General features: G+C 37.4%; 1 protein-coding gene across 2 annotated transcripts in view; it reads right to left on the reverse strand.

Annotated features, from left to right (window-relative positions):
• TPR (translocated promoter region, nuclear basket protein) overlaps positions 1-25452 on the reverse strand; it is a 59768-nt gene that overhangs the window by 13054 nt on the left and 21262 nt on the right. For both annotated transcript variants that reach the window (XM_037034928.1, XM_037034929.1), the window contains exons 20-43: positions 24741-24875; positions 23879-24019; positions 22744-22909; positions 21206-21372; positions 20123-20275; positions 19372-19488; positions 18079-18282; positions 17784-17968; positions 17193-17340; positions 15461-15598; positions 15231-15362; positions 13949-14079; positions 12641-12851; positions 12245-12388; positions 11689-11887; positions 10488-10693; positions 10225-10286; positions 9466-9674; positions 7941-8213; positions 7596-7744; positions 6943-7026; positions 4290-4487; positions 3445-3576; positions 3147-3237 (exon numbers count right to left, since the gene is read on the reverse strand). In XM_037034928.1, the coding sequence (XP_036890823.1) occupies positions 3147-3237; positions 3445-3576; positions 4290-4487; positions 6943-7026; positions 7596-7744; positions 7941-8213; positions 9466-9674; positions 10225-10286; positions 10488-10693; positions 11689-11887; positions 12245-12388; positions 12641-12851; positions 13949-14079; positions 15231-15362; positions 15461-15598; positions 17193-17340; positions 17784-17968; positions 18079-18282; positions 19372-19488; positions 20123-20275; positions 21206-21372; positions 22744-22909; positions 23879-24019; positions 24741-24875 (3775 nt within the window). The remainder of the gene's footprint in view (positions 1-3146; positions 3238-3444; positions 3577-4289; positions 4488-6942; positions 7027-7595; positions 7745-7940; positions 8214-9465; positions 9675-10224; positions 10287-10487; positions 10694-11688; positions 11888-12244; positions 12389-12640; positions 12852-13948; positions 14080-15230; positions 15363-15460; positions 15599-17192; positions 17341-17783; positions 17969-18078; positions 18283-19371; positions 19489-20122; positions 20276-21205; positions 21373-22743; positions 22910-23878; positions 24020-24740; positions 24876-25452) is intronic.

The following is a 25452-nucleotide window of genomic DNA, read 5'->3' on the forward strand; positions in this document are numbered from 1 at the left end:
TCCTTGCAAGAACGACTCCTCATGGCCAGACCTTTGCCATCCTGATGTTCTTGTAACATGGCAAGTCAGTTTCCAGATCAGAGAAACTAAGAGGGGTAAACAATGACTGTAAATTAAATGAATAGCTGGGGCTATGGGAAACCCCAGATGCCTGCTCGGTTAACTCAGCTCCCTGGCATTTTTCTGGTCTTTGCACACCTTCACCCACCATGGAACATTTAAGCTAGACTTCATTCAACCACCACTTAATTTGGGTAATCAGTACGTTCTTCTATGTGTGTGGTGTGTGTGTATTCTGAATGAGCTGAAGTGTTCTCCTGTCATGAGGTGGGTGCCCTCGCAATGGCAAAGAGATGGTGAGAAAACGCGTTTCCCACGTGGGGCAGACCTTCCCAAATGAAGCTCTAGTGACCGAGGCACTCACGTCACGGGGCGAACCATAGGAACCTTGAGAGACAACCTTGCAATTATCAGGAAGATCTGGATTCAAGGAGAATGAGTTTAATTTCATAGCACTGAATGAGCTGATGAAAACAGTTATAATTTTTATAATTCTTACATTTGAGATTGTTGACATTTTAATCTTTTGGTTTCCAGATTAAAGGGAAGTTATTTAACAATGACCTCGCAATTTGGCGAATTATACTTCTGTTAGCAGAACTGAAACATTTATTTTTTTGGTCCTATTCGATCCCTCCAGAATCTAGAAACTTTTAAGGAGTATTTTTATTTTCATGGTAAAGTGATTATTTACCAAAGTTCAGTAAGAATGTGTTTTCTTTGCAACAGGGTACAATTAAAAACTGGTTTTATTACCAATGTTTGACTGTAATGTCATTTTTGAGTCATGCTAAGATGAACTCTGGAAGCCAATAAAAGTCCCTCGGGAAAACGGCCTGGTACCCTGTTTATATGGTTCACAGCGGTCTTGGCAGGTGAGATACTAAGGCTGCTTCTAAGGAGATGCAAAGAAAGAGCCTCAGACTATGATGGGGCCTCACCAAAGTCACCCAAATCTATAGGTGCTGAAGAAGTCTGACAGCTTGGCTTCTTAGTCCTGAAAGACTATTTAAAAGTCAGGCTGAATATTCCATAGGAAGCTTCCAGCAAAGCAGATGTAAAGAAACCTCTATGGTTAATTACTAGTCCTGCTGGATTTATACAAATAGGCCAAGTTTACTGAAACTAGACTTATTTTGCAGGTAAATTAGTCTTAATTTGACTATCTTTGGTAAATATAAGAGTGATTTTAGACAGAAAATTATGTTTCAATAGGAACTACAACACACCTTTGTGGATATTAGATTCTAGCGTTGTCCATCGTCTCCTGAGTTGTTTTTATTTTCTGTACACTGGACTGGGGCCTGAATCCTCCTGGTGACTTGAAATCACTGAGAACTAAAGCTGCCCTTTTTCTGAACCTTGCTGGCTCATCATGGTTTGGGTCCCTAAGTACATGATAACAAAAGGCACTCTTATTCTTTATGTCCTTAGGGTACAGGCATCCTGGCCTGTTGCCGCCTCTATCATTGCTGTGGTGTCTGCTCAGAAACTGCACACCCTCCCTGCCCCCTCTAAGGTTCAGGGACCATTGTGGAAGAGGTAGGCTTAAGAGCTGAGACGAACACAATGGGAAGCTAATCCTCCCACTTAACTGAACCTGGACTTATGTGCCCTATTTCTCTGAAGAGTAACGGGAATTTGGAACCACAGAAACAGCTCAAAATGGTCCTATCCTACAATAAAATACCGAATTGCTTTTCTGAGACAATAGACCAAACCACAAGTCACAGATAAGCAAAAGCAGAGAACTTTCACCTCCAGCTGCACCTGGAGCCGAAGTCTCACCCCCACCCAAGATCTGGGACACACCTGGAATTTGAGCACTGGAACCCTTTCAGATGGTAAGAGTCCCTTGCCCAGGGAGATCCTGTGTTGACCACCCTTTACCATAAACTGTCAAGTTCCAAGGTCCTCCGACTACAGCTTGCCCACCAGCACTTCCGCACACCTGTTCCCCTAACTGAACTTAACACCCTTAACTTAGCCCAGTGAACAAGATGGACCTGAGGTACCAGCAGGTCTTCCACCTTCTCTCTCTGCTGGTATCTTCGTGATGAACAAACCTCTCCTGCTCCAAAGTCTGATGTTTGAATTTTGGCCATTCAAAGCATCAGACACAAACTCTGGTTTTGACAAAAAAAAAAAAAAAATTCTCCTCTATATCTCAACTATGTGAGACACAAAAGATGCGTTTTATATCTACAAAATGCTGTGCAAAATGTAAGTTATTACCCAAAGTATCATTAATCACTCCCTACCTCATCTCCCTTGAAAGCTGTTTTTCATTATATGGTTTTATAGTTTATTTTTCTCTTAAAAATTTAAAAGGAAAAACTGTCTTTACTTCCCTTAATTTAAATGAGTATATACGTTGTACTTTAAAATACACAGGCCATATGAAAACTCAGAGACACTGTTTTCCCACTAGCCTAAATATGTAAGGTTTTTACTGTATTACTATGAATGACTTTGGCTTAGTATTACCTGTAAAATCAGGATATTATACCAGAGATCACCAATTCTTGAAAATGTACTTTAAAATGCTACTAAAATGAAATTTTTTCCTATGAATTTCACAACCGTTTACTGCCTATAACATTTCAGTGGCCCTCTAGGACTCTCATCCTTTCAAAAATTTAACAAAAAACATGCTCTATTGGTCAAAAAGTATTTTATTTATTGGATAATCAAACAATACTGTGAAAGTCCAATGTCCACAACTCTCGAAACACGTGGCTTGATTAGACCGACCTCTTCCAGTTGTGAACTGCTGTGGGAAGTTCCTGACCTAGTTTATCCACTTAGTAAGGACAGCAGCAACACATGACATTGGTCATACTTTACCGACTTCCAAATGCTCTAACCTTACAGCAGATGAGGTAGAAAACACAGCACACGGAGTGCACTTTACAGAGATAAACACAGCAGACTTTAGGACAATAAAATGACAAAGCTAGAACAAGATCCAATCTTCTGCATGCCAATTTAATAACCAAGTTTTATTACCTATGTGATAATTAAATGCAATCCTAATTCAGAAAATACTACCAGAAATGTTCAATGGAAAAGACTAAAAATCTCACCACTGTTCTGAGAATCAGCAGCTCTCTGATTACTTTCACCTCCACCCATACTTTCTTCTGTCTCTGTGCCCGGATCAGTCCCGTCACCGCCCTGGAAACAAAATATGAGCTCTAAGTGTAAATAAGTCAAATGTAATCACCTTTAAAAATACTAACCACGCCAAACCACAGTAAAAACAGGCCCAGAGGTATAAAAAGTTTCAGTGTGCTGAGAATACAGGCCTTTTTATACCCTTGGGGAACCGTTAGTTTTCCAAGGAAGCCCTCCAAACAAATGGTCAGAATTTTAACTAGTTACCTCGGCATCATCAGCTTCATATCCGTCATTGCCATCCGCACTGCCGGTGCCTTCATTACTGTCATCACCCTCATCTCCCATCCCTGTGTCATCTTCATCGTCATCATCTTCCTCCTCCTCTTCTTCATAATCCTGGAAAAATTCCCCAAGAACACATAAAGACCTAGGATACAGCGCACACATTCTGCACCTCCAGGTACCGTGTTTAGAGATTCACGCGACACTGCCGATCAGACACGGAGCTGTCCTGAGAGTTGCTATGGGTTAGAGTCCAGTGGCAGCAGACCTCAAACTGAGGGTGACCAGGAGGAGCACAATACCAACCAATTCTGAAACTGAACTGTTCACAGGAGATCAGTCAAAAGTTTAAAACACATTGTTTAAGGAAAGAACCAAATTATGTGAAGCTGTCAATACTGGATTAACTCAAACTAAAACACAAAGTTTCACTTCAAATATACTTGAGTTACCATACTTTAATATCTTTTCAAAACAACCAAGGGGCTCCATGGAAAAAAAAAATCCTAGTTTCTTCTGTAATTTGCAGAAACCACAGATCTTACAATTAAATCCACACTTATCAATAACATTTAAGATTAAGTTGAAGTAATCTAATAAATCCTCAAGTGCTTAGCAATCACTTAAAAAACAAACTGGGATATTCTATCACTTGCTCGATTTCACTACAGACTATTAATTTAGGAGCTAATCAGGATAAAAGAAAGGTAAGAAACTCGTTATACTGACAGAATCAGAATTTATTGGCCGACACATTAGTAGTCCTGTGGATTTCAGCATTTTATCCAGGAGTGCAAGAATAATGGATGATTTCAAACCAAATTTACCTCATGATCTCCATCATTTTCATCATCGTCGTCCTCTTCGTCATCACTGTCAATTACAATGACATCATCTCCTTTGCCTTGACCATCTTGGGATGAAGTTGTTTGCTGATCTGACTGAAGGGCTCCAAGGTCTATTTGTAAGGATTGCGAGGTTTCTTCACTGTCTTCCATAGGTGTATAATCTCCCTGAGTGACTCCCTTTAAAAATGATAAAAAATTATAGAAAGTCAAAAATGCCTAAAAACTGTCTGTAACATACCACAGACCCACGTAAAGACTCAAGAATGCTTATGGACTACTAGCATTTTATTTTTAAAAATATGGTTTGCAAAAGAAGAATTTAGAAAGCAAATAAAAGAAGCTAAACCTTAGGGTTTCTTTACTGTCTTCCTAGAGAAGAATTACAGAAATATAACAAGTCACAATGTAATTCACATGTGCAATTTAAAATTTTCCAGTAGTCACGTAAAATGTTAAGATACAAGTGAAACAAGTTTAATAATGTACTTAATAGAGTCAAAACATTATTTCAACATGTAATCAAATCGGTAATAAGTCTTCAAAATCCAACGTGTAGTTTACATTTACAGCGCATTTCGACTTCCGGAACAGCCGACTGGGTACGTGACACTGCGGCAGCAGACCCAAGTCAGGGAGAGAACTGCATGGGCCCCAGGGCACAGAAACCCCCCCTCAACATTGGAAACTGTCCTTTTACAAACATACTCCCACGACCCCGAACTGACTGTCCTGAGCCTTCCAACCACATACAAAAATTACAGATATAAAATAATTCTTTGCTTAACCCGTTTCTTCACAATTCCATTCTGTTAGCTGCTCGAACTGTGATTTTAACTTTATTTTTCATATTTACTATATAAAAGTATCTATTTTAGTAAGCATTCAGCAAAATGTTTTTTATGTAAAGCAGAAACGTCTTCTGAACTAAATCGTTCAAAGAAGACTGTTTACTGTAACAGAAAAAAAGAGTGAAATCCTGATATAATTAAAAATGTGCCTCAAAGTGACACGCTTATTTCAAGAAAACCAAGACTTATCAAGAACATCTGCTTCATGGTCAGAAAATCAGAAAAGTGACCTCTTGCACTCAGTACACAGTGCTAGAGGGCAGAATGAAAAGCCAAATGGCATTTCTGAGTCACAGACAAATTTTGCCAGTCACAAGAAAAACTCTGCAGTTTTAGTATAATTTAAACAAAACTAGCAGTGAAATAGAAATTCACATCTTATTATCTCAAAATTGTTATTATGTCCTTCAGATGGTACTTGTTCAAAGATACATGAAAAAGATGTCACTTAAGAGTGTTGGCTCTTCACCTTAAAGTTTTATTTATTTTCCTGTATTTTAGCCAAGGAAAACTGGAAAAATTAATTTATAGAGTTAATACATCTAAGAAACTAAGTTTACCTATAACCTATAGTTACTTATGATTAACTTAAAATAATTCCTTGAGTTTATAAACATAAAATAATTTTAAAATAATCCTTAAAATTTATCCAGGCAGAATGCATTTGTTTTGAGCTTAGGAAGACAATACATCTAGATGGTCTAAACCCTGGCTGGTGTGGCTCAGTGGACTGAGTGCTGGCCTGCTAACCTAAGGGTCACTGGTTTGATTCCCACTCCGGGCACATGCTTGGGTTGTGGGCCAGGTCCCCAGTAGGGGGTGCATGACAGACAATCACACACTGACATTTATCTCCCTCTCTATCTTCCTTCCTTCCTCTCTTCTGGAAATAAACAAAAAAAATCTTTTACAAAAGTGTTGTTTTGAGAATTAAATTAGTTAATAAATGCAAATTTCTTAGAAACAACACTTGGCCTATAGTAATGAGTTTTGTGTTAACTATTGGCATCACTATACTATGAATTTTCAATTTATATTTATGTAATTATATAATATATAACTATTTATATAATTATAAATATAATTTATATTTATAAATGCCCCTCTGCCCCTCCCTGGGGCAGAGTGATGGAAAGAGACTAATAGAACATTGAGTGCCTAATACGCGATAGATATTACTGTAGGGCATTTTACAACACTAAAACTTACGTTATATTATTCCAACAGGTGAGAAAACTGAGGCTTAGAGAGAATTAACGACCTGCGTATAGTCACATAGCTTCTAAGTGGTAGAACTAGGAATGGAACCCGAGGTGCTTTGTTATGCCAGAGTCTATGCATTTCTACTAGTGAGGCTGTCTCTAGAGAGGCCTTTATGGAAGTTCAAAAAGTGAAGAAGCGTACACATGCATTTCCTTTCACGGATTAACGTAATGTAATTCAGTAAGGGAAGCAACAGAAGACCAAATATGGGTGACCGCAAGACTCAAGCAGCACTTGGCCTTGCCAGTAGCTGAGTGGATAACCTTTCTTCTGAAAACCTCAGCTAAGAGTTGTCCATGTTAATACATGCTAAGTATAAACAAAAGCATTTTCTTAATGAAGTTTAGAGAGCACTATCCTAATTAGGAGTAAAAGAAAGCAGAAGATGCACCGGCAATTCTAATCTTTCATTAGACATAAAAGCAGCCAATTAAAAGAAAGCTCAAACAATGACTGAACTGTCAAATGTAACTTCATTCATTAAAAGCAGCAATTTGTTACTTTAAGTGCGTCTTACTTACTTCTCCAATGGAATCTTGAGAATCTTGGTTGTATACTTGGGTCTCTACCTCTCCATCGGTACTTCCTTCTGCCATAACTTCTTCCTGAATCACAATATACAAGTGGGTTAGTCTATCAGTTCATGAGATAAAGTGTTAAACTAAACTAGTTCTCCTAATAAAATAAAGCTCATCTGTAATTATAAAACTATACACCTCAAGTGTTTATTTATATTTACTTACACAATATAATCACATACCTCTTCAGTAATATAAAAAAATTCATTACAGTTTATCCTCAAAAAAAAAAAAAAGGAGTACAATTTTGGCTAACCTAAGAAAAAGATGGTAGGTAGTAGTTTAAAATGTCCATGAGACTATAAAAACTTCCTTATTTTTGAGTTAAAAGAAAAAATGAAAGGAATTCAACTTAGGTTTTATAACTATATTTTTAGAATTTAAATGGGAGCTAATTCATTCAAAGATATGCAAAGGATATAAATATTGTTGGCAACAGCAATAATACCTGAGCTGTCAGTGGAAATTCTGTAGTAGCTTTAGAGTTTTCTGGATTTGGGCCCCAAAGGCCCATTCACTTCATACTTCTGTAAATGAAGGGGTATCTTATACTTAGTTCTACTGACAGAAAAATAAACAGAAAGACCTTTACACACCTCAGTTCCTACAGGTGTAACACTTTTCAGTTTCTTTGGAAGAGGCATTTCCACAGTGTCATCTGAGACCTGGTCTGACGCTTCTATGGTGCTGTCCTCTTCTTCTTCACGTGTCCGCTTCGGCAAAGAAGAACTTGGGGTAGCTGAAACTTTGAATTGAAATCTTGAATTAGTGCCTAATAATAACCTCAACTTAGGCAAAGTTAACTTTAAAAACTAAACACATTCACTGAGAGTCTAATACCTGGTAGAAAACAAGTATGTACAAAGACGACGTAAGATATGTATTATATCTGAGACACTACCAATGCACAGGCCTACTCCTTAGTTTAAAATGAACCTTACCAGTGCCAAACACTGCTGTGGAAGTAGAAGGCCGCTCAACTGGTGAACTCTGAACCACCTCGACTATGTTTGGGGACAGCTCTTGATTGGCAGGCTCAATCTGGGCATGACTCTGCTGAGTCGGCTGCACAAATGCCGTGGCCTGTGTCTGCTGCTGGACGGTTAGGATGGGTTGAGGCATAGAAGGCTGGACGTTAGGACTAGTGGAGCGGACAGACCCACTTGTGCTTCCGAAAACTGGAACATGCTCTACAGGCCCTTCTGACTGCATGGCTGAAAAATAATTACAGTATTTAATATGTTAAGTCTTCTATGCTTACCAAAGCTGAAATTACCACCCCTGGTCTGTGTTACAGCTGACATCTTGAATAGCTATGTGTGTACACGCCTCTTACCACTCACTAGACAAAAACAGAGGGTAAAGGTAATGCATTATTCACTTCTGTATTATCTGTATGACTGATAAAGTAGCTAAATTAAAGAAATATCCAAAATTGTTTTTACCTAATACCCTATTTAATTACTTATCTTTAAAAATTTTATTTATTTATCTTTAGAGGGAAAGGGAAGGAGAGAAGGAGAGAAATATCAATGTATGGTTGCCTCTTGTGAGTCCCCTGCTGGGAACTGGCCTGCAACCCAGGCATGTGCCCTGACTGGGAATCGAACCACGATCATGTGGTTTGCAGGCTCATGCTCAATCCACTGAGCTACACCAGCCAGGGCCTATTACCTATCTAAATAATATAAAATTATATAATATACATGAAATTTAGAAGCTCAGAGTCAACTATGAGTTTTTACTAAGCATTATTGTTTTTAATTGATATATAATGACTAGTAAAGTTTAACTGGTACAATAATATACTTAAAAGTCATTGTATTGAATGTAGCTAAAGTAAAATAGTCTGCTTTTATAGCATATACACATTATTATATATTCCTAAATACTTAAATAACTTACTAAATCCTAACATTTGTTAAGACAAGAAGCTAAGGAAATTGTACTTAGTAAAGTTTTACTGAACATCTACCTCACTTGGTGTTGAATGAAAAGGAATAATGAAAATTCTTACCCTTTCAATCTAGTGGGATAAAAAGGCAGGTATTTAATGGAATTGTACCATGGAAACAAAGTGGAGAAAACAATTAAAAGATCAGGTAAGTTCAATAAAAAAGTGATATTTGGGTTCAAGCAGTGACTTCGTGTGGCTTTCCAAAGTGGATTTCGTATCTTCTTAGCTGTTACAAGTGAAAATTTTTGTCCTAGAAAAATGTGTCATATACTAACAGGGGTGAATTTTACCCATTCTTTAATTAAAAACCCACCAAAGTAAGAAGGGAGAAAATTTGCTGCATTAGTAAGTATCCTGGGAGGTAATCACTTGAAAATATTAACTGCCTATTTTAATGGTCATGTCTTAGTTCTACCGGAAGCGTCGCTTCGCCCTAGAGTCACTGCCATCCTCCCCTAACAAATGTAGACAAGCAGCTAGTCCAATGGTATCTGTGTGGCTTTACCCACCTTCCTGCGATTCCACCTGTGTAGTGGGCATCACTGTGGCTGTTGGGGTGGTAGTGGGGTTCGTGACCGTTGCAGGTGTAACCATGGGGCGGATACTGGCCCTGGGCGTTGACTTGTTCCCGGCCATGGCCGCGGCTGTCACTTTACTTGGGGTAGAAACAACAGGGGTCGGCTTGATGTTCGCTGTCGGTGGGTCTGATGTGCTGGCACTGACGGGCAGAAACACAAGAAGCCTTCAGTCACACCAATCTTCTTTACAAAGTACACACGCTTTGTCAGAAACGAGGCACATGATTTCCTGAGGTGTGTGCTTCAGACCTTACTAACTTAGTTTTTCCTAACATGGCTTTGGGCAGACTTTTGGCAGACATAAATAGATAGACAGACAGACAGATAGATAGATAAATAATGAACATTATTCTATAGTTTTTGTTCACTAAGCATTTCAAAACTCTTACCGAAGAGGCTTTGAATTTAAGCATTAACATCTGTGCAGGAAAACTCAACTGTTGATCACTTTACCTACATCTCAGCACAGCCTCTTCCATTTGTATCCGTAACATCACAGGACAAACTGTCGGCCTATCTTAGATGTCACTCACAGACTAAAGATGAAAGACGCTTTCTTTGTCACAAAGCTCGACCTGATGGGACACACTTTTTGTAGCAGAGTACGATTTGTTTTCTCCCCAAAGATCTCTCTATTTCCACGGAACTTTAAAATAAAAGCGGATAGAATAGAAACAAACTAAAACTCACATTCCTCTTTCGCCAGAGGCTGGAGTGGTTTTCAACGTGATCTGTCTCTGCTGTTCTGGGACCTACATATAAAAGAAAAACAACTGTGGATTACGGAGCCTATACCACAGGATCCCACAGAACAGTGCCATCAAAATATGTTCACCCTCTCTGTATTCCTGGTTTAGCCAAAACTGACTCTTGATAAAGGCTCCTCAATCAACAAACATCTTCTAGTAAGATGTAAAAGAAGACCCATCACTGCGACAGAATTAGCTCTTCACCTTATTAGTAGGTTCTGGAGGCTCATCTCTCTGCTCAAGGTGTCTCTCCTGATGCTCCCTGAGTTCTCTTTCCAACCGACTAATTCGACCTTCGTACTGTGACTTAAGAGCAGTCATACGAACATCTAATTCGTCCTTCTGCTGATCTAAGGCTCCATTCCTTTGTTTAAGCTCCTCATTTTCTTTAGTCAGCTGATCTTTTACACCTAGAAAAGTAAACATGTTATTCTATGTTTATAATGTAATTATAAATTTCTATGTAATTCTATGTTTAATATTATAATCAAACACTGGAAATAAAGAACACTTATGTACTTAATAAATATTCAAAGGTCATCAGATTCTGTTCTTGAACTTTCATCAACACATTTGCAATAATTCTGATACAAGATACGTCTCAACAGGCGAGGTTCTAAACATAACCGTTTTTATTGCTCCAGTGTAAAATATACTCCAACATAAAAATATGTAACTTTTCCTAACAAAGATCTCAAAAAGATAAAGAATTCCCCATAAACTGCAGCCAGCAGAAGTACTTTTATATAGCCTGTAATGTTTCAATGTATACTAAATACAAGAATATTATAAATTACAAAACTTTCATCTCATACCATCTATTGCATATACTCAAAAATAAGGAACTATTTTTTTGCATCTCATTTGTTCCTGGGACACTATCTTGGAGGTCATTAAAAAATTGCTCATAATAAAACCCAGCTGACTTGGCATTTTATTTACCTACTAAGCAGATGGATAAGCAAGTTGCAGTGAAGCCCTGGGCTACTTTTAAACCTGGTATGTTCCCTGAAGGGCTGGGGAGGCCCCCAGCAAAGTGAGGCACAGAAAAAGCCCTAGGCTGCCAAGGGCCAGCGTTCTCCAGGAGTCTACAGAGGGCCTGCGGACTCAAAGACCTCCACCAAAAGGTTGCAAGGGTTACACACTGGAAGAAAAAGTCAGCAGTACTCCCTATCTACTTATCACAGTTAACAAGGAAGACTTCACACACAAGCACCTCCTCATCCTTTGAAAATTAAGATTGCTCCTATTTTACGTTCACTTAAATACACCTAATACTTAAAACACACACTACACAAAGATCAGTTTATAATACTCACTTTTTTCTTTTCCACTTAATTTTAAGCCCACATCAATAACTAACTCTCACGACCAAGTTTAAGCCTTAACGCACCCAGGAACTTACCAGCTAAGTGTGCAATTTTTGACTTTGCCGCTACAATAGCCTTCCTGGTCTTCTCCTCCTTCTCCGCTATCTGCTGCCGGAGCTGCTCCTCCTGGGTGGTTCTGTCCTGCAGATCCTGACGAAGTCGTGCAAGTTCGGACTGAAGCTGCACAGTCTGTTCCTGGAGATTTCTTGTTTCCATCTCTTTCTCAGATAATGTCTTTCAAAGGAAAACAAAGTATTTATCTGTAAATCAGTCAAATCAACATAAACTGTATGCCCTGCACACTTAAAATGTAAAACAGTATTTTGCTTATTTAAATGGAAGTACAAAGCGCCGATCAAACCACGTAAGTGAACACCTGAAAATGATCAGCTATTACTTACAGACACGAGTTATGAAGAGTAAAAAGATAAAATATATATATTTCCATATGGCAAGCCAAAATGTCAATGTTTACTATAAATTTCTTTTTTTAAGCCCTTTATACCACCAAGTAACATTTCACTCTATTTCTCAAGGTACTCAATGAGGAGAGAACCATGTCACACGCCCCTCACCACCTCACGCTCGTACCTTCTGCAGATTCTCTACTTGACTCTCCAGTGATCTGGACTTGGTCTCAGCTTGGTTAAGGGTTTCTTTGAGCTCCTGCATTTCCTGGACTGAGATGTGATGTTCCTGATGGTCTCCAGAGGACAGAGCTGAGGTCTCGTTGACCTGACGTAACAATAAAGAGGAATCTTAAATAACGGTATCATAAATTAGCTTACATTCAAGTTTAGAACCTAAAAATCAATATCAACATTATGAAGAAGTAAGATTTTTATAAGTCATCTTCCCTGTTCAGGTTCTTGGCCCATTTGCCTGCTATATAAAATCTTGTGCAAATTGTGTAGATCAAAATTGTGTACATCAAAAATGTTTTATATACACACAAAGTATACATATAAGGAAGTCACTTCAAAATACCTTATCTTGCTGTGCTTTGAGTTCTTCATATTGAGTCTTGTACCTACGTCCAATTTTCTTGACTTGAGTAATAGTTTTGACTTTTTCTTGGATATCAATTATTTTAGCATCTAAGTCCTTCTGGATACTTTCCTTTTCAGTTCTTACTTTATTTAAATCCTCCTTTAGACTCTGGATTACGTTCTGGTTGTTAGTCAAAGATGCATTTGATCTAAACAAACAAAAAAAACAATCAAAGACTAAGTATATGACATTTTCACGTGTTAAAATCTTTTGATTTACATTTTTATTATTGTTGCATTAGTAAAATTTCTATTTAAAACTCCTAAAAAACTCCACATATGCCTCAAAAGATAATTCTTCAACTTATGAACCTGCAGTCTATACAAAGACTTATTTGTTTATTACACATACGTTGTACATGCCCATGTTAGAGAGGAGAAAAACTGAGTTACAAGTGGTCAAGTAACATGCACAATTTGACAGAGTAAGTCTTGGTACAGTTTTCGACCTGCATCAGTCTGATAGCAAAATCTACACCTGATTGGGTGTTGAATAAATGCTAGGTTTTGTAGAGCACATACAGTTTTTTGTCATATTGTTCTTCCTTTTAAAAAACGTTTTAAAAATGTAAACATCATTCTTAGCTTATAAGCCATACAAAACAGGCCTGTGGGGTAGAGCTTGCCAAACCCTGTACTTTAACATAAACTTAAATCAGATAACCCTGATTTAAGAATGTGGGTTTGACAACTACTAATTGTAACTTTAGGTACCTTTCTGAATCCCAGCTTTCTGAAGCATTATGTAAATAGAGGTTATGACATGGACAAATGACATTATTTCTTTAAAAAAAGTAAACTATAAACATTAATTTTAATATTCAACTTTTCTTTAAAAGGACAATATAAGTTCATTAAAAAATTTTTAACTTATATACCTCATTGAAATCTCTCAAAATAGTTCATAAATATCTTTTAACTAAAGAAAAAATAGAAACCAATTTGTAAAAGTTATTTTGACTGTTTAGAAGATACACATATTAAACTCTAGACTTATTCCAACTGTGTAGTTTTTTAAAAAGTAACAAAATACAGAAAAGTCATTTGTATGCGAGGGCATAAAATAAATTACTCTGTGCCTGGCCCCTGGAAGTAATAAAGGGAAACGCCACATGTGAGGGCTCCAGCACTTTCCGTGCTCCCTACAATCAGGAAGTACACAGGGGAGAGTTTTTATTTATAAAGAGTAGAAACAAAGTGTTAAGATTTCACATTTTCTATACAATTTAGGGCTCTTTCCACATACCTTGCAATCTCAGCTTTAAGTCTCCCAATTTCTTCAGTTAACTGTTGAATACGCTTAGTATGAACTTCCTTTTCAGAAAGGAGCTTCCGATATTCTTCTGTGTCTGGATCTTTCTGTTGATTTATTAGATGCTGAAACAGCAAAAATGCATAACACCATTTTATAGGTTTTATCAAAGTAATGTGCTGTAAAACAGCAGAACCCCTAATTATTTTTGTATCAGGTGTCTTGTACACACAGTCACAAACACCAAACCACAGGATAACGAAGATCAAAGCTTTCATCTGTTTAGTTAAAAAAGTGTAGCCAAAATAGAAAGGGAAAATAAAATGTCATTAACTATTCATTATATAGATGTGGCAAAGGAAGGTTTACAGTTGTTCATATGGAAAATAATACAACTGATCAATAATTGATAAACCATAATACAAGAATAAACTCTGTGCTTTGTATACTCCCAACTGTAAACCTATTTTTGCCCCACCCAGTATTTTCATAGCTGCAAACACTTCAGGATAGTTACAATGAAGCCAGATACAGAGATCCAAAAATCAAGACACTTTTAATATTAAACACCTAATTTCTTAAAGTAGCATTTACAAGGAAAAATGTTTCTAGTATATTGTAATGTAGGAAAAAAAATGAAAATCCTAAATATCTGCTAGGAAAGGTAGAAAAATTTAACAGAAAAGATTAAATGGGCTCTTAAATTCTACAGTCCTACTCAGATAAGACTTGAGAACATTTTTCTAGGTAGAAGGTGATGGGTGACCTGTTTTGCATTTATTCATTTTTTGTAACATGAAAAGTAGTATTACATCCTCATTTTTACAAATGAGGAAAACAGGCTCAGAAGATTAAGGAAGTCTCACAAGTCACATCACGAGTACTCGGCGAGGCAGGTTTTCACCCTCCTGATTGAGTACGGAGCTGGAGTTTCTTACCACACTATGCGATATGCTTGTCCCCCCTTAAAAAGGCTTCCAGTGAACAAATCTTCTCAAAGTGCTTTGATAAACCATATAAATCCATTTTTTCATGTACAAAAGTATTTCAGAGATAAAGTAAAACCCAAAATTTGTAATTAAAATAAACTAGCTGCTTATACAAAATATGACCAAAAATTAAAAAAAAACTAAGTTGCATGTACATGTAACATATTAGAGACTTGCATGTTAAAAAGTTTTTTTTACCAGTTCTTCAAATCATTTATCCCTTAAATTTTGTCCTATTTAAAAGAAAAATGTGTTCCCATGTTCAGAATGGGTTTAACTGTACTTACCTGATTACGGGCTTTCCAGCGTTTGACATCTTCTTCCAACAGCTTCTTCTCTGCTTGCAACATACCACTCTTCTCGCTTAGCTCAGCGTTCGCTTCTTGTAGAGGTAAAATGTCCAACTCCAGTTTCCTCACCTAAAACAGTGCCGATTTGTCTTTAACACCTGATGTGTAAACCCGTGTGATTTTAATACAAATCACATGCTTCTACTCTTGACTAGTGAGTTACGGACCTTCGCTTGCATCTGTTGTAGCTCCTGTTCCAGCCTCTCCTTTTCCTCCCGCAGCATCTTATTGGTCTCCATAACGATGTTCATCGTCTCGGTTTTCTTCATCAGTTCTTCATGCTGGGCCATTGTTTTCGCAGTCACCTGAAGATTTGAAACACAGGTATACACCGATATCTAACAACAGGTGAAGACCTATCTTTTCCTACCAGTTCTTATCATCCCTGGAGAATTTAAATGTCAACTTCTAAAACTAAAATTTTGAAAATGTTACATGTTTATTTTTCTGTGCTGCTTGCTAATTATGAGTTTAAACAAATGCAAGAAATCACAAAGATGAAAGTGAAAATATACCACAAACCCCACCAACAAATAAAACAGTCTACCATTAGGTAAAAACAGCAATCCAAATCTCTCTTTCTGTATCTACCTTTTTCTCAGTGTACCAAATTTATTAATAATTCTAACATATTATTTTGGTCCTTCTCCAACTCTTGTTCAGAAAATCTTTCTCATTTCATTCAGTTGTTCCATCGGTCTGGCTCTGAGCACCTTTCCTGAGTATTTGTTCAATTGTAAAGAACTTTTGTCTGGTTCTCACTTGGTGTAATCATCCACCTTTACACACGCACTTAGTAGTCCCTGGCCATTTTCCAAAGCCACGGCTCATGGTTACCATCCCACAGTGTTCACAGTGCATAAATGTTATTTCTGACATATGTGTTGCTTCTTGACTTTATCTCACTGTATGTTAAGAACTGGTTTTTCCCCCATGAACTTGTTTGTGGCCTGGGCATCTTCTAGTAGTATTTGTTTTCTTATAACCCAAAAGAACAGCAAAGGAAGCAGAAGAGATTGAGAGAATATGTCACCTTTGTTAATCACCCTGATTCTGCTGCTTTCCTCCAAATGAAATAGAGGGTTTGCTTATTATATCTATGACGGGATATATTTGTACTTCGATTACTCTCTCAACATGATATAATTCTGGAACTTTTAATTTATGAAAACATATAGTCCAAAAACCTGTTCACTTTCCTGTTTCAATGTTTTCTCTCTAGCAGTCATTCCAATTATGTATCAGTTAAAAACAGAGAAATGATTCAAGGTCTTAATTGCCTCCCTTCCAGAAGTGGGGTTTTGTTATTGTTGCTTCTCAGAATGAGGTCATGCCCTAAGTTTTTGGGTGTTAGTGAGGGTTAAAGAGGGAGCTTTTGTTGAGACCATTCATTCACTGTAGCACCGTCTCTTCCTTCTTTGGATGACAGTTGTTACAACTTTTTTTGCTCTTTTGCTGAGAAGAAATATTCTACAGCAGTCTCTATCCACTACATTACCCTTGAATATCCATATATAATGACAAGTATAACAATTAAGATTATGGAAGTAGAAGCACTTATTATGCAACAGACATGATTCTAAATGTTTCATGAGTACTAACTCACTTAATCCTAATTATCATCATCATCCCAGTTTTACAAATGAGAAAATTTCAGAGCAGGGAAGTTGAACAATACACCTGAGGCACACATCTAATGATATGAAGCTAGAATCTGAAACCACACAATCTCATTACCACTGGCCTCTTAGCACTAAACTGCATCGGTGTTCAATAATGTTTAGTGAACTGATGAGTTTAGGAAGACGGCTCATTTCTAATTAAATTTTACGTTATCAGAGACTAAAATGACCTTTTCACTTGATCTAACAACTGCTCTCTTTAACCTTGGATACATACCTGGACCTTCTCTCTTTCGGCGTTTAGACTGTCCTGTAGTTCCTGCAGCTCTCTTTCTAAAAGCTCAACCCTCTGTCGGTAACGCAGACTCTCCACCTGAGCCACCTCAAACCTGGTTTCAGCAATTTCTTTTTCTCGTCGTATAAATCTACGAAAATGTATCGAGATTTTATTTGAATAAAAAAATGACATTTCAAAACTTGGGTAATTTTAGGACGACAAGATCCATTCAGACTTTAGTAACTATTTTTACATAATGTTCTCATTAATAAGTAATGAGACATATTTATTATAGATGGTGGCTTTGGAAATGTCTACCTTTAAAATGATCCAAAAGGCACTTAGCTTTTCAAAGAACCCACTCAAGTTCTTACTATCAAACTCAACTTAAAGCCATTCATTTCAACTGGCATGTCTAAACGTCACCAGTGACCACTATATGGACGGCAGTGGGTCTGTTGACCAATAAGACAGTATGAGCTTCACACCTTCATCAGCACATAACCCCCACTTCTCTCATGTGTACACACTGTTAACATTTCATAGCTGTCACACCACAGAAACAAAGCATTAAGAATACATTACATTTACCTGAGAATTTCTAAAATTTGTTCTTGCGATTTTCCTTCTTCACTGAAAGATACATTCAATGGGCCTTGTATACCTTCCTTCACAGAGGCAACAACCTTGTCACTTAATTTTTCAATCTGATCGTGCAGTAATCTATTTTGTTTCTCTAGGTCTTCACAGCGAGACATAAACTTGGAAACTTCATCCTGTAAGTCAAGACTCTGTCATAACTGCAGATTTCCCCATGCATATCAAAAAAAAAACAACCCCAAACTTCCAATTCTCCAAAGCATTCTGTGATGATGTACAACAATACCTTCAACACTCTCTCTCTTTCCTCCCAAGATGCTTTACATTCCAGCAACTGCGACTCGGCCTTCTGGGCGGTTTCTTCCAAATGCTGGCGGACAGATGCCATTTTGGACACCTGCTCCTTGGCAGCCTGCAGAGCTTCGACGTCGGCCGCGTGCAGCATCAGCTCTCTCTCGTACTTGTTCTGGGCTTCCACCGCTATTTTAGCCTGCACGAAATCATCCCCCACACGTGAGTGATGAAAAACCCCGATTTAATCAGTACAAAAAAAGATACATATTGCATTATGTAAAATAATACAAGTGGGGACAATAATAATGCACCAAAATAAAATAATTAAAAGTCATGCCATTATCTACTTACTAAGAACTGGCTCAAATAAACTTATGAAGACTATGTAGCAATTTGGGACAGATTTTATCAAATAAAAGCTAAATATAATTCACTTATGAAAAATACATGCATACACATGCAAAAACTTATAAAAATTAAAATAATTTGAAAACTAAATTATAGACACATTCTCTGATTTTAATTTCCAATGTTATGCTGTTTGGCAATAAGAAAAGGACAATTCGTTTTGTCTCATTTACCCCTCAAGCATGTGCCCCTGTTATCCCATTTTTAAAGCAACTGTGATATACATACATGTTATGAACATGTAAGCGATAAAGACGAGACCAAATAACTGGCTATGTTAACATACCACTGAACTAAAAAATGAGAACATCACCTATATTCTTAGATATTCATTTCCCACACTACCATTTCAATAACCCCCTGAACTGTGTTTTATTTTTTATTCATAAAAATATAAAAAGCTTTATCACACAGGCATGTGTGTACATATACTTAAGTAATTTCATTCTATATTTTTTAAGCTTTACAGAAAGTGGTATATAAAAATCTCTAACCTCAGTAATGTACTAAAAATGTTTTGCTGAGTAAGTTATCCCTATCTCGCCCATAGCACAGTTTCACAATCAGAACTAGTGGACTGCAGTAATAAAAACATTTGCAAATGAGAGCAAGTACACATTTAACATCGTACTCCTACCTTTATATTTCACCCCCATGTATCAAGATTGTTTTGTTAATGATTATGATTACATTATTTATGTTTAGCCTTCCTCTACCCTTTTCAACTGATTTTAGTCCAAGTTCCACAAGAGTAGAAATAACCCTGTATTTTTGTAAGGCTCGCCAATCCCCAAACCACATTAACAGACCGCACAAACAGCTCCCTAGGACCAAAGCTCACCTGTCAGTATGGGCTACGCGAGTCAGCGACACTTACTTGCTCCTGACAGTCACGTCTGGCTTGCTGCTCGTTGCTCAAAGCCGTGCTTGCCCTCTGAAGAGCTTCTTGTACTTCATTCTGGACACTACTGAGCGTTTTCCTTAATTCAGATAACTGAATTGAAAGAACAAGATTAACACCACAGTTAATTATAAACTTACTTTTAAGACACTAAAGGACAGGTATTTTTTTAAAGCCCAATTAGGCTTTCTTACAGTAATTTTTTGAAAAAGATTTTATTTATCTATCCTTAGAGGGGAAGGGAAGGAGAGGAGGAGAGAAATATCAATGTACGGTTGCCTCTCATGAGTCCCCTGCTGGGAACTGGCCTGCGACCCAGGCATGTGCCCTGACTGGGAATTGAACCGCGATCGTGTGGTTCGCAGGCCCGCACTCAATCCACTGAGCTACACCAGCCAGGGCTCTTACAAGTAATTTAAGATAGTTAAAACCTGATATAATCTGCAAACTTAAAGCTCCATACTCCCTCCCTACTATACTTGCAAAGTCTGTTCTCAGGCAGAGGCTTCTAAAAAGCAGCACCGAGACCTACACTATAACGTAGTCTAAAATAATCAAAGGAAACCTGAGTAAATTTTCAGAGCAACGTAAACCATAAAACTAAAGTTGTTGGGTTTGGGTTCAATTAGTACCTGCTGACATAAATCAAATGGTAGCTAATGTGCTATTTAAAAGAATTCAAATCCATACACACAGAAAGATTTCCATGGTTAGTAATATATTTTACCTGTTGTTCCATACTCTCTATGGCTTTTCTTTTGTCGTCCTGAAGTTCCTGTTTCTCCTTCTCCACTTCCATCAACTTCTTTTCCAACTGTGTCTGAAACTCAGCCGACTCTTTCAAACGAACTTCAATGTTCTTACGCACTTCCTCTGTCACCTTCACCATAATCCCGACAGTAGGTTACACATATTATACACATGTAAAATTAAACAATTAATTTCCCCACATCTAAACTAAATTAGAAAAGTACTAACATTGTTTGTCTTTTTAAAAATCCATCAATAGTTGATTAAAGAGTTCAAAAACATTTAAAACTGTAAGCATAATTTACCTCCCAACTTGGCTATTGGCCATTTTTCCCTTTTGAAGGGAGATTTCCAATTCTCATTTCTTGCCCAGTCTGTATAACCACTTGCAAATCCGTCCTTTCTACGAGTGAAAGGACACCCCCCACCCCCACATATCCTGATTTCCGTGACCCCAACCACAAAGGATGCTTTAAAACTGGCCCTAGACTACTGCTGTGGCCTCCCAAAATGAGTTTTGTGTTCTTCAACCTACTATATTAATCTTGCTAATTGAAGCAAATTATATCTATAATACGTTGGGGGGGTCATTTAATCATTTGATACAACAGGACATTCAACACACTTCACATTTGGTTCTGGACCACCTTTTTGATTACGTTCCTCAGTACTGCGCACTGTTACCCTCCTGAAGCCTTCCTGTCTTGGCAGACGGTTCCTGCTACACAGTAACTTTCTTTGACGATCCAAATGGTACTTCCAAGACCGTACAAAAATGCCATCTCTTTTATGACACTGTACCTGGTCAGGAGACAAACACCCTCACGTACCTCCCACTCACATCAACACCTGACCTGTACCTTCCCTGTAACGACTATATCCTCCCTTGTTTCATGAATTTCGTGGGCTGTTTTAACCTCACTGACTACACTCAAGCACTTTTTGAGAGGTAAGGGGAATGACATCAGCTCGACTCACACTGTGCCTTACACGCAGCAGGCTTCTAATTAAAAAGAAAATGTTCTCAAGTGCATTCATATTTAATTCAAATTGTGTATACCTGTTTTTCCTTGTTAAGCGATTCCTCTAAACTGGTAACCATTGCTCGATACTGTTCCACGTTACTAGTACTGGTTTTGAGTCTCTCCCTCAAGTCGTTCACCTGCTCTTCCGTCTGCCGCAGCTGACTCAGAAGATCATCCACGTCTTCTCTGTTGCTCGGCTGACCTGAGGGGTTGGACATCCATAACATTCACATTTTAAATGATCTAAGGGGTAAGTTTTATCACAGAGTTTGTAAAACTGGGATTAAGGCTCAAATGTACAAGTAGTTAACCACCCAGGAAGTATACTTCAACCTATGCTGAGTACCAAAATAAAAATGGCTATTTTGTCAGTATGTTGTATCTTTAAAAAAAATCAAATATTTGAAATCCTCTGTTATGGATGGTAAGGATATTTCAAAGAGAAAAATACAAAATATTTCCACTAATCTGAGGAGGTGCTTGAGGGAATTACCAGAACATTAATTTATTATTTAACCATTGCTTACTCTAAAACAGCGAATCTTAATCATTTAGCCCAATTTACATTCTAAAATCCTTCGAAAAGGGAAATATTGCACTTGAAGTATTTTTTATCAAATGGTATCAATAAGAGAGGACTTTTAGGCAATCATTCATACACTACATACATCTATGTATTTACGCATACACATATACATATAAATATGCACACATATGCAAGTTTATCATGTTTGATATTTCTTTTGGTAAGAAATAATACCATATAGAAAGATTATATGGACACAAAAGCTTTGCATTTAAGATGGTACATTCCCAAAAAGAAACAAAATCTAGTGAAAAGAATCTTTTACTTGAGGCTATCAATGAGCAACACTCAGGGAGACTGCTCTGAATGACAGCAAAAAAATCAATTATTTTGTAAATGAGCCTTATTGTTATATATTTAACAAGTACCATATCGCAAAAGGGAGAGTTTAAAATTCAAACATCAGCCTTCAAAAGAAATGTTTTTCAAGTGTCAAGAAATGGTTTCAACGGCAATACCGTTAGCACACCTTGGTCGGACGCCCGCAGAACTGCTCTGAACCTCTCAGGTCTGAAGCTCTACTAATCTAGGCCTAGAGCTGGGCTTTACTAGTGAAGTGTTTCTTATTCCCTTTGCCCACGGAGAAAAGGTTATTTATTGACAGATGTTACAAACGTTCTAAAGAAACACTTTATTACCAGTCTAATCACTTAGTTACCTTTACCAGTTCTCTGTGAGGACTGAGAAGCAAGCTGGGCTTCCATACTACTAAGGTGCNCCTTCCCCTCTAAAGATAAATAAATAAATAAAATTAATAAAAAAAAAGAAATGGTTTCAACGGCAATACCGTAAGCACACCTTGGTCGGACGCCCGCAGAACTGCTCTGAACCTCTCAGGTCTGAAGCTCTACTAATCTAGGCCTAGAGCGGGGCTTTACTAGTGAAGTGTTTCTTATTCCCTTTGCCCACGGAGAAAAGGTTATTTATTGACAGATGTTACAAACGTTCTAAAGAAACACTTTATTACCAGTCTAATCACTTAGTTACCTTTACCAGTTCTCTGTGAGGACTGAGAAGCAAGCTGGGCTTCCATACTACTAAGGTGCTGTTTCAATGTTGCAATTTCCTTTTGAGCGTTTTTTAATAGTTCTTTTGTGTTATTATGAAGATTTGTCTCAGTATCCAGCTGTCTCTTTGCATCTAAAAGTTGAACCTATAAGAAAAAAATATATCAACCCTACAAATACTGTTTTTAGATTCTTCAGTAATTCAAGGTTCAAGTCAATCTTTTTACAGATTTTTAAAACTCTTGCCAAGGTAAAGAGACACCAGATTTACCTTCCCATCTGAAACAACCTCCCCCCCACCTGCCCCCTAAAGAAACAAACACACAAACAAAAATGGACACAACATATAAGACAGTTTTACAAGTACGGGTTGACAGGATACAAAAAAGGCTGTCTGTACAATTTCCCTTAAGAGTGTCCACAGGCTGCGGCACAGGGAAAGGGAAATGAGGCAGCGGCCAGCAAACCCCCTGAGTTGAGAAGACAGAACTGAGAGCGCAAGAAGGCTAACTTAGCTCCAACCGTAAGATACGCTGTTAGAGAGAAGACAGCTACACAGACAAGAACACCCTGGTGATCTGCAGAGGATCCCTCTTGAATACTCAGCAAAACTGATCAGTTCATGCATGCGAAACTACCCCAGACAAGGTAGCGGATCCTCTAAAGAGAGTGAAGAGTATCTGGTGTGCAGAGAGAGTCAGGAATAATGCCTGTCCTCAGGAGCCCAACTGAAAAAATTCACAATCCACTGAAAGCAGTACTCAGAAGGTCTAAACTCCTTCTAAAGGTAATGGAGAATAATTTGTTTGAGAGTGAGCACTGCTTTGGGCCTGCCTAATAAATCATAAAAAAGTAACACTCGAGAATCAAACTATTTTTAAGCAACTTTCCCACATCCCAGAATAAAGTTCAATGTTTTCAGGAATACAGAAATATCCACCACCCCAGAGGAGAAACCTCACAATGTATGGCACCCAATAAAAATTATTAGGCATATAAAGAGGCGAGAACGACCTGAGTTTGTAAGAAGTCTCATCAAAACATAAGACAGCAGTGCATTCACACCCACTGACTGCTGACCATAACCCTACAGACTTCGGAATCCTGACACTCACGTCGAGATTCCTAGTGAGCGTGTGCCTTTGCTCCACCTCATTCTCCAACTTCTTTTTTAGGTGAGATATCTCATGTTCCAATTTTTCTATCTGGTTACTGAGCCTTTGTTTGGTTTCTGTTTCAGATCGCTCCAGTATTCCCTACGGTAAAGAAAAGATTTTTGGTTATGCTTAAGAAAAAAGTCAAAAAAAAGCAATACAAATGAAAGGATATGGGGAATTACAGAATCACAACTCATTTCTACATTAAGATCTATGACACTAAGAAAGTTATTTTGACATTTTACACGCTAAAACATCTATTAAATGGGAAAAAANGTTACTGAGCCTTTGTTTGGTTTCTGTTTCAGATCGCTCCAGTATTCCCTACGGTAAAGAAAAGATTTTTGGTTATGCTTAAAAAAGTCAAAAAAAGCAATACAAATGAAAGGATATGGGGAATTACAGAATCACAACTCATTTCTACATTAAGATCTATGACACTAAGAAAGTTATTTTGACATTTTACATGCTAAAACATCTATTAAATAGGGGGAAAAAAGAAAAACATATTACAATAGTCATTCAGACTTCAAGTTTTAAAGCAAAAAATAAACACCACAAATTTAATCTTGTAAGCAATTCAACTACACAGTGTTCTTTAAATATAGATAAACCTGAAGATCAAAACTGCCAACTGCATGAATTTCAGGTCTTTTCCAACACATTATGTAGAATACTGACACATCTTAGCACACCTCAAGATTCAATGATCATAACACATGACAAAAATGACCGATAAATTTTCTAATTAAGATAACTATGAAGATATAATGTTAAAGCTATTTAAATTGTTTCTGTATGTGCCTTTTTATTTAGTTACCTGAATTGTCTGCAGATTAGTTAGGAGTAAGTTTTGCCCTCTTTGCTCAGCTAACAAAGACTCTCTTTGCTGAGAAAGACGAACTTCTGACAACTTCAGCATTTCCTTTTCCTTTTTCAAATTTTCTGCTCTTACCTTGAGGAAATTACAAATGAAAAAAATGTTGGAAAACAATGTGTCAAATGCAATAATACAATTATAAAATTAATATGCTCCTTTATCATTCCACATTCCTTAATGCTAATTGGAGACTGTATCTTTGTATATATAAGAAAATAGAACTTAGTTACATGTGTTGAAATAAGAAGCAAAAATAACTGGAAACACCAATAGATCAGAAGAGAAAATCTTGCTTTTACCACAAAAGTTCCAATTTCTTTGCTCTAAAACAATGAAAAATCTAAAATGTCAGAGTAACAGAAAAAACTGCAAAATTATGCTACAGTCATACTTGTGTGCTATTAAATTGTGCAAGTTCTGTAGGTGGCATGGCCACTCCTAAAGAGCTGACTGATGCACTCTTACTGTTCTGTCCCCAGAAGAACAGACTTGAGTATCATGGCATCTGGGAGGGTGATCTGAAGATCAGTATCCGCAAGGCATTCGTATTTTCGTAGTCATAAACTATCAATTATCAAACTATCTCCATCATTTTGAAAAATGGGAATGATTTCTCCATTCCCAGAAAGGAATGGGAGAAAGATAAAAATAA

This window comes from Sturnira hondurensis, unplaced genomic scaffold (genome assembly GCF_014824575.4).
Source record: "Sturnira hondurensis isolate 20B ecotype Veracruz unplaced genomic scaffold, ASM1482457v3 Scaffold0022215, whole genome shotgun sequence".
NCBI classification, from domain to species: domain Eukaryota; kingdom Metazoa; phylum Chordata; class Mammalia; order Chiroptera; family Phyllostomidae; genus Sturnira; species Sturnira hondurensis.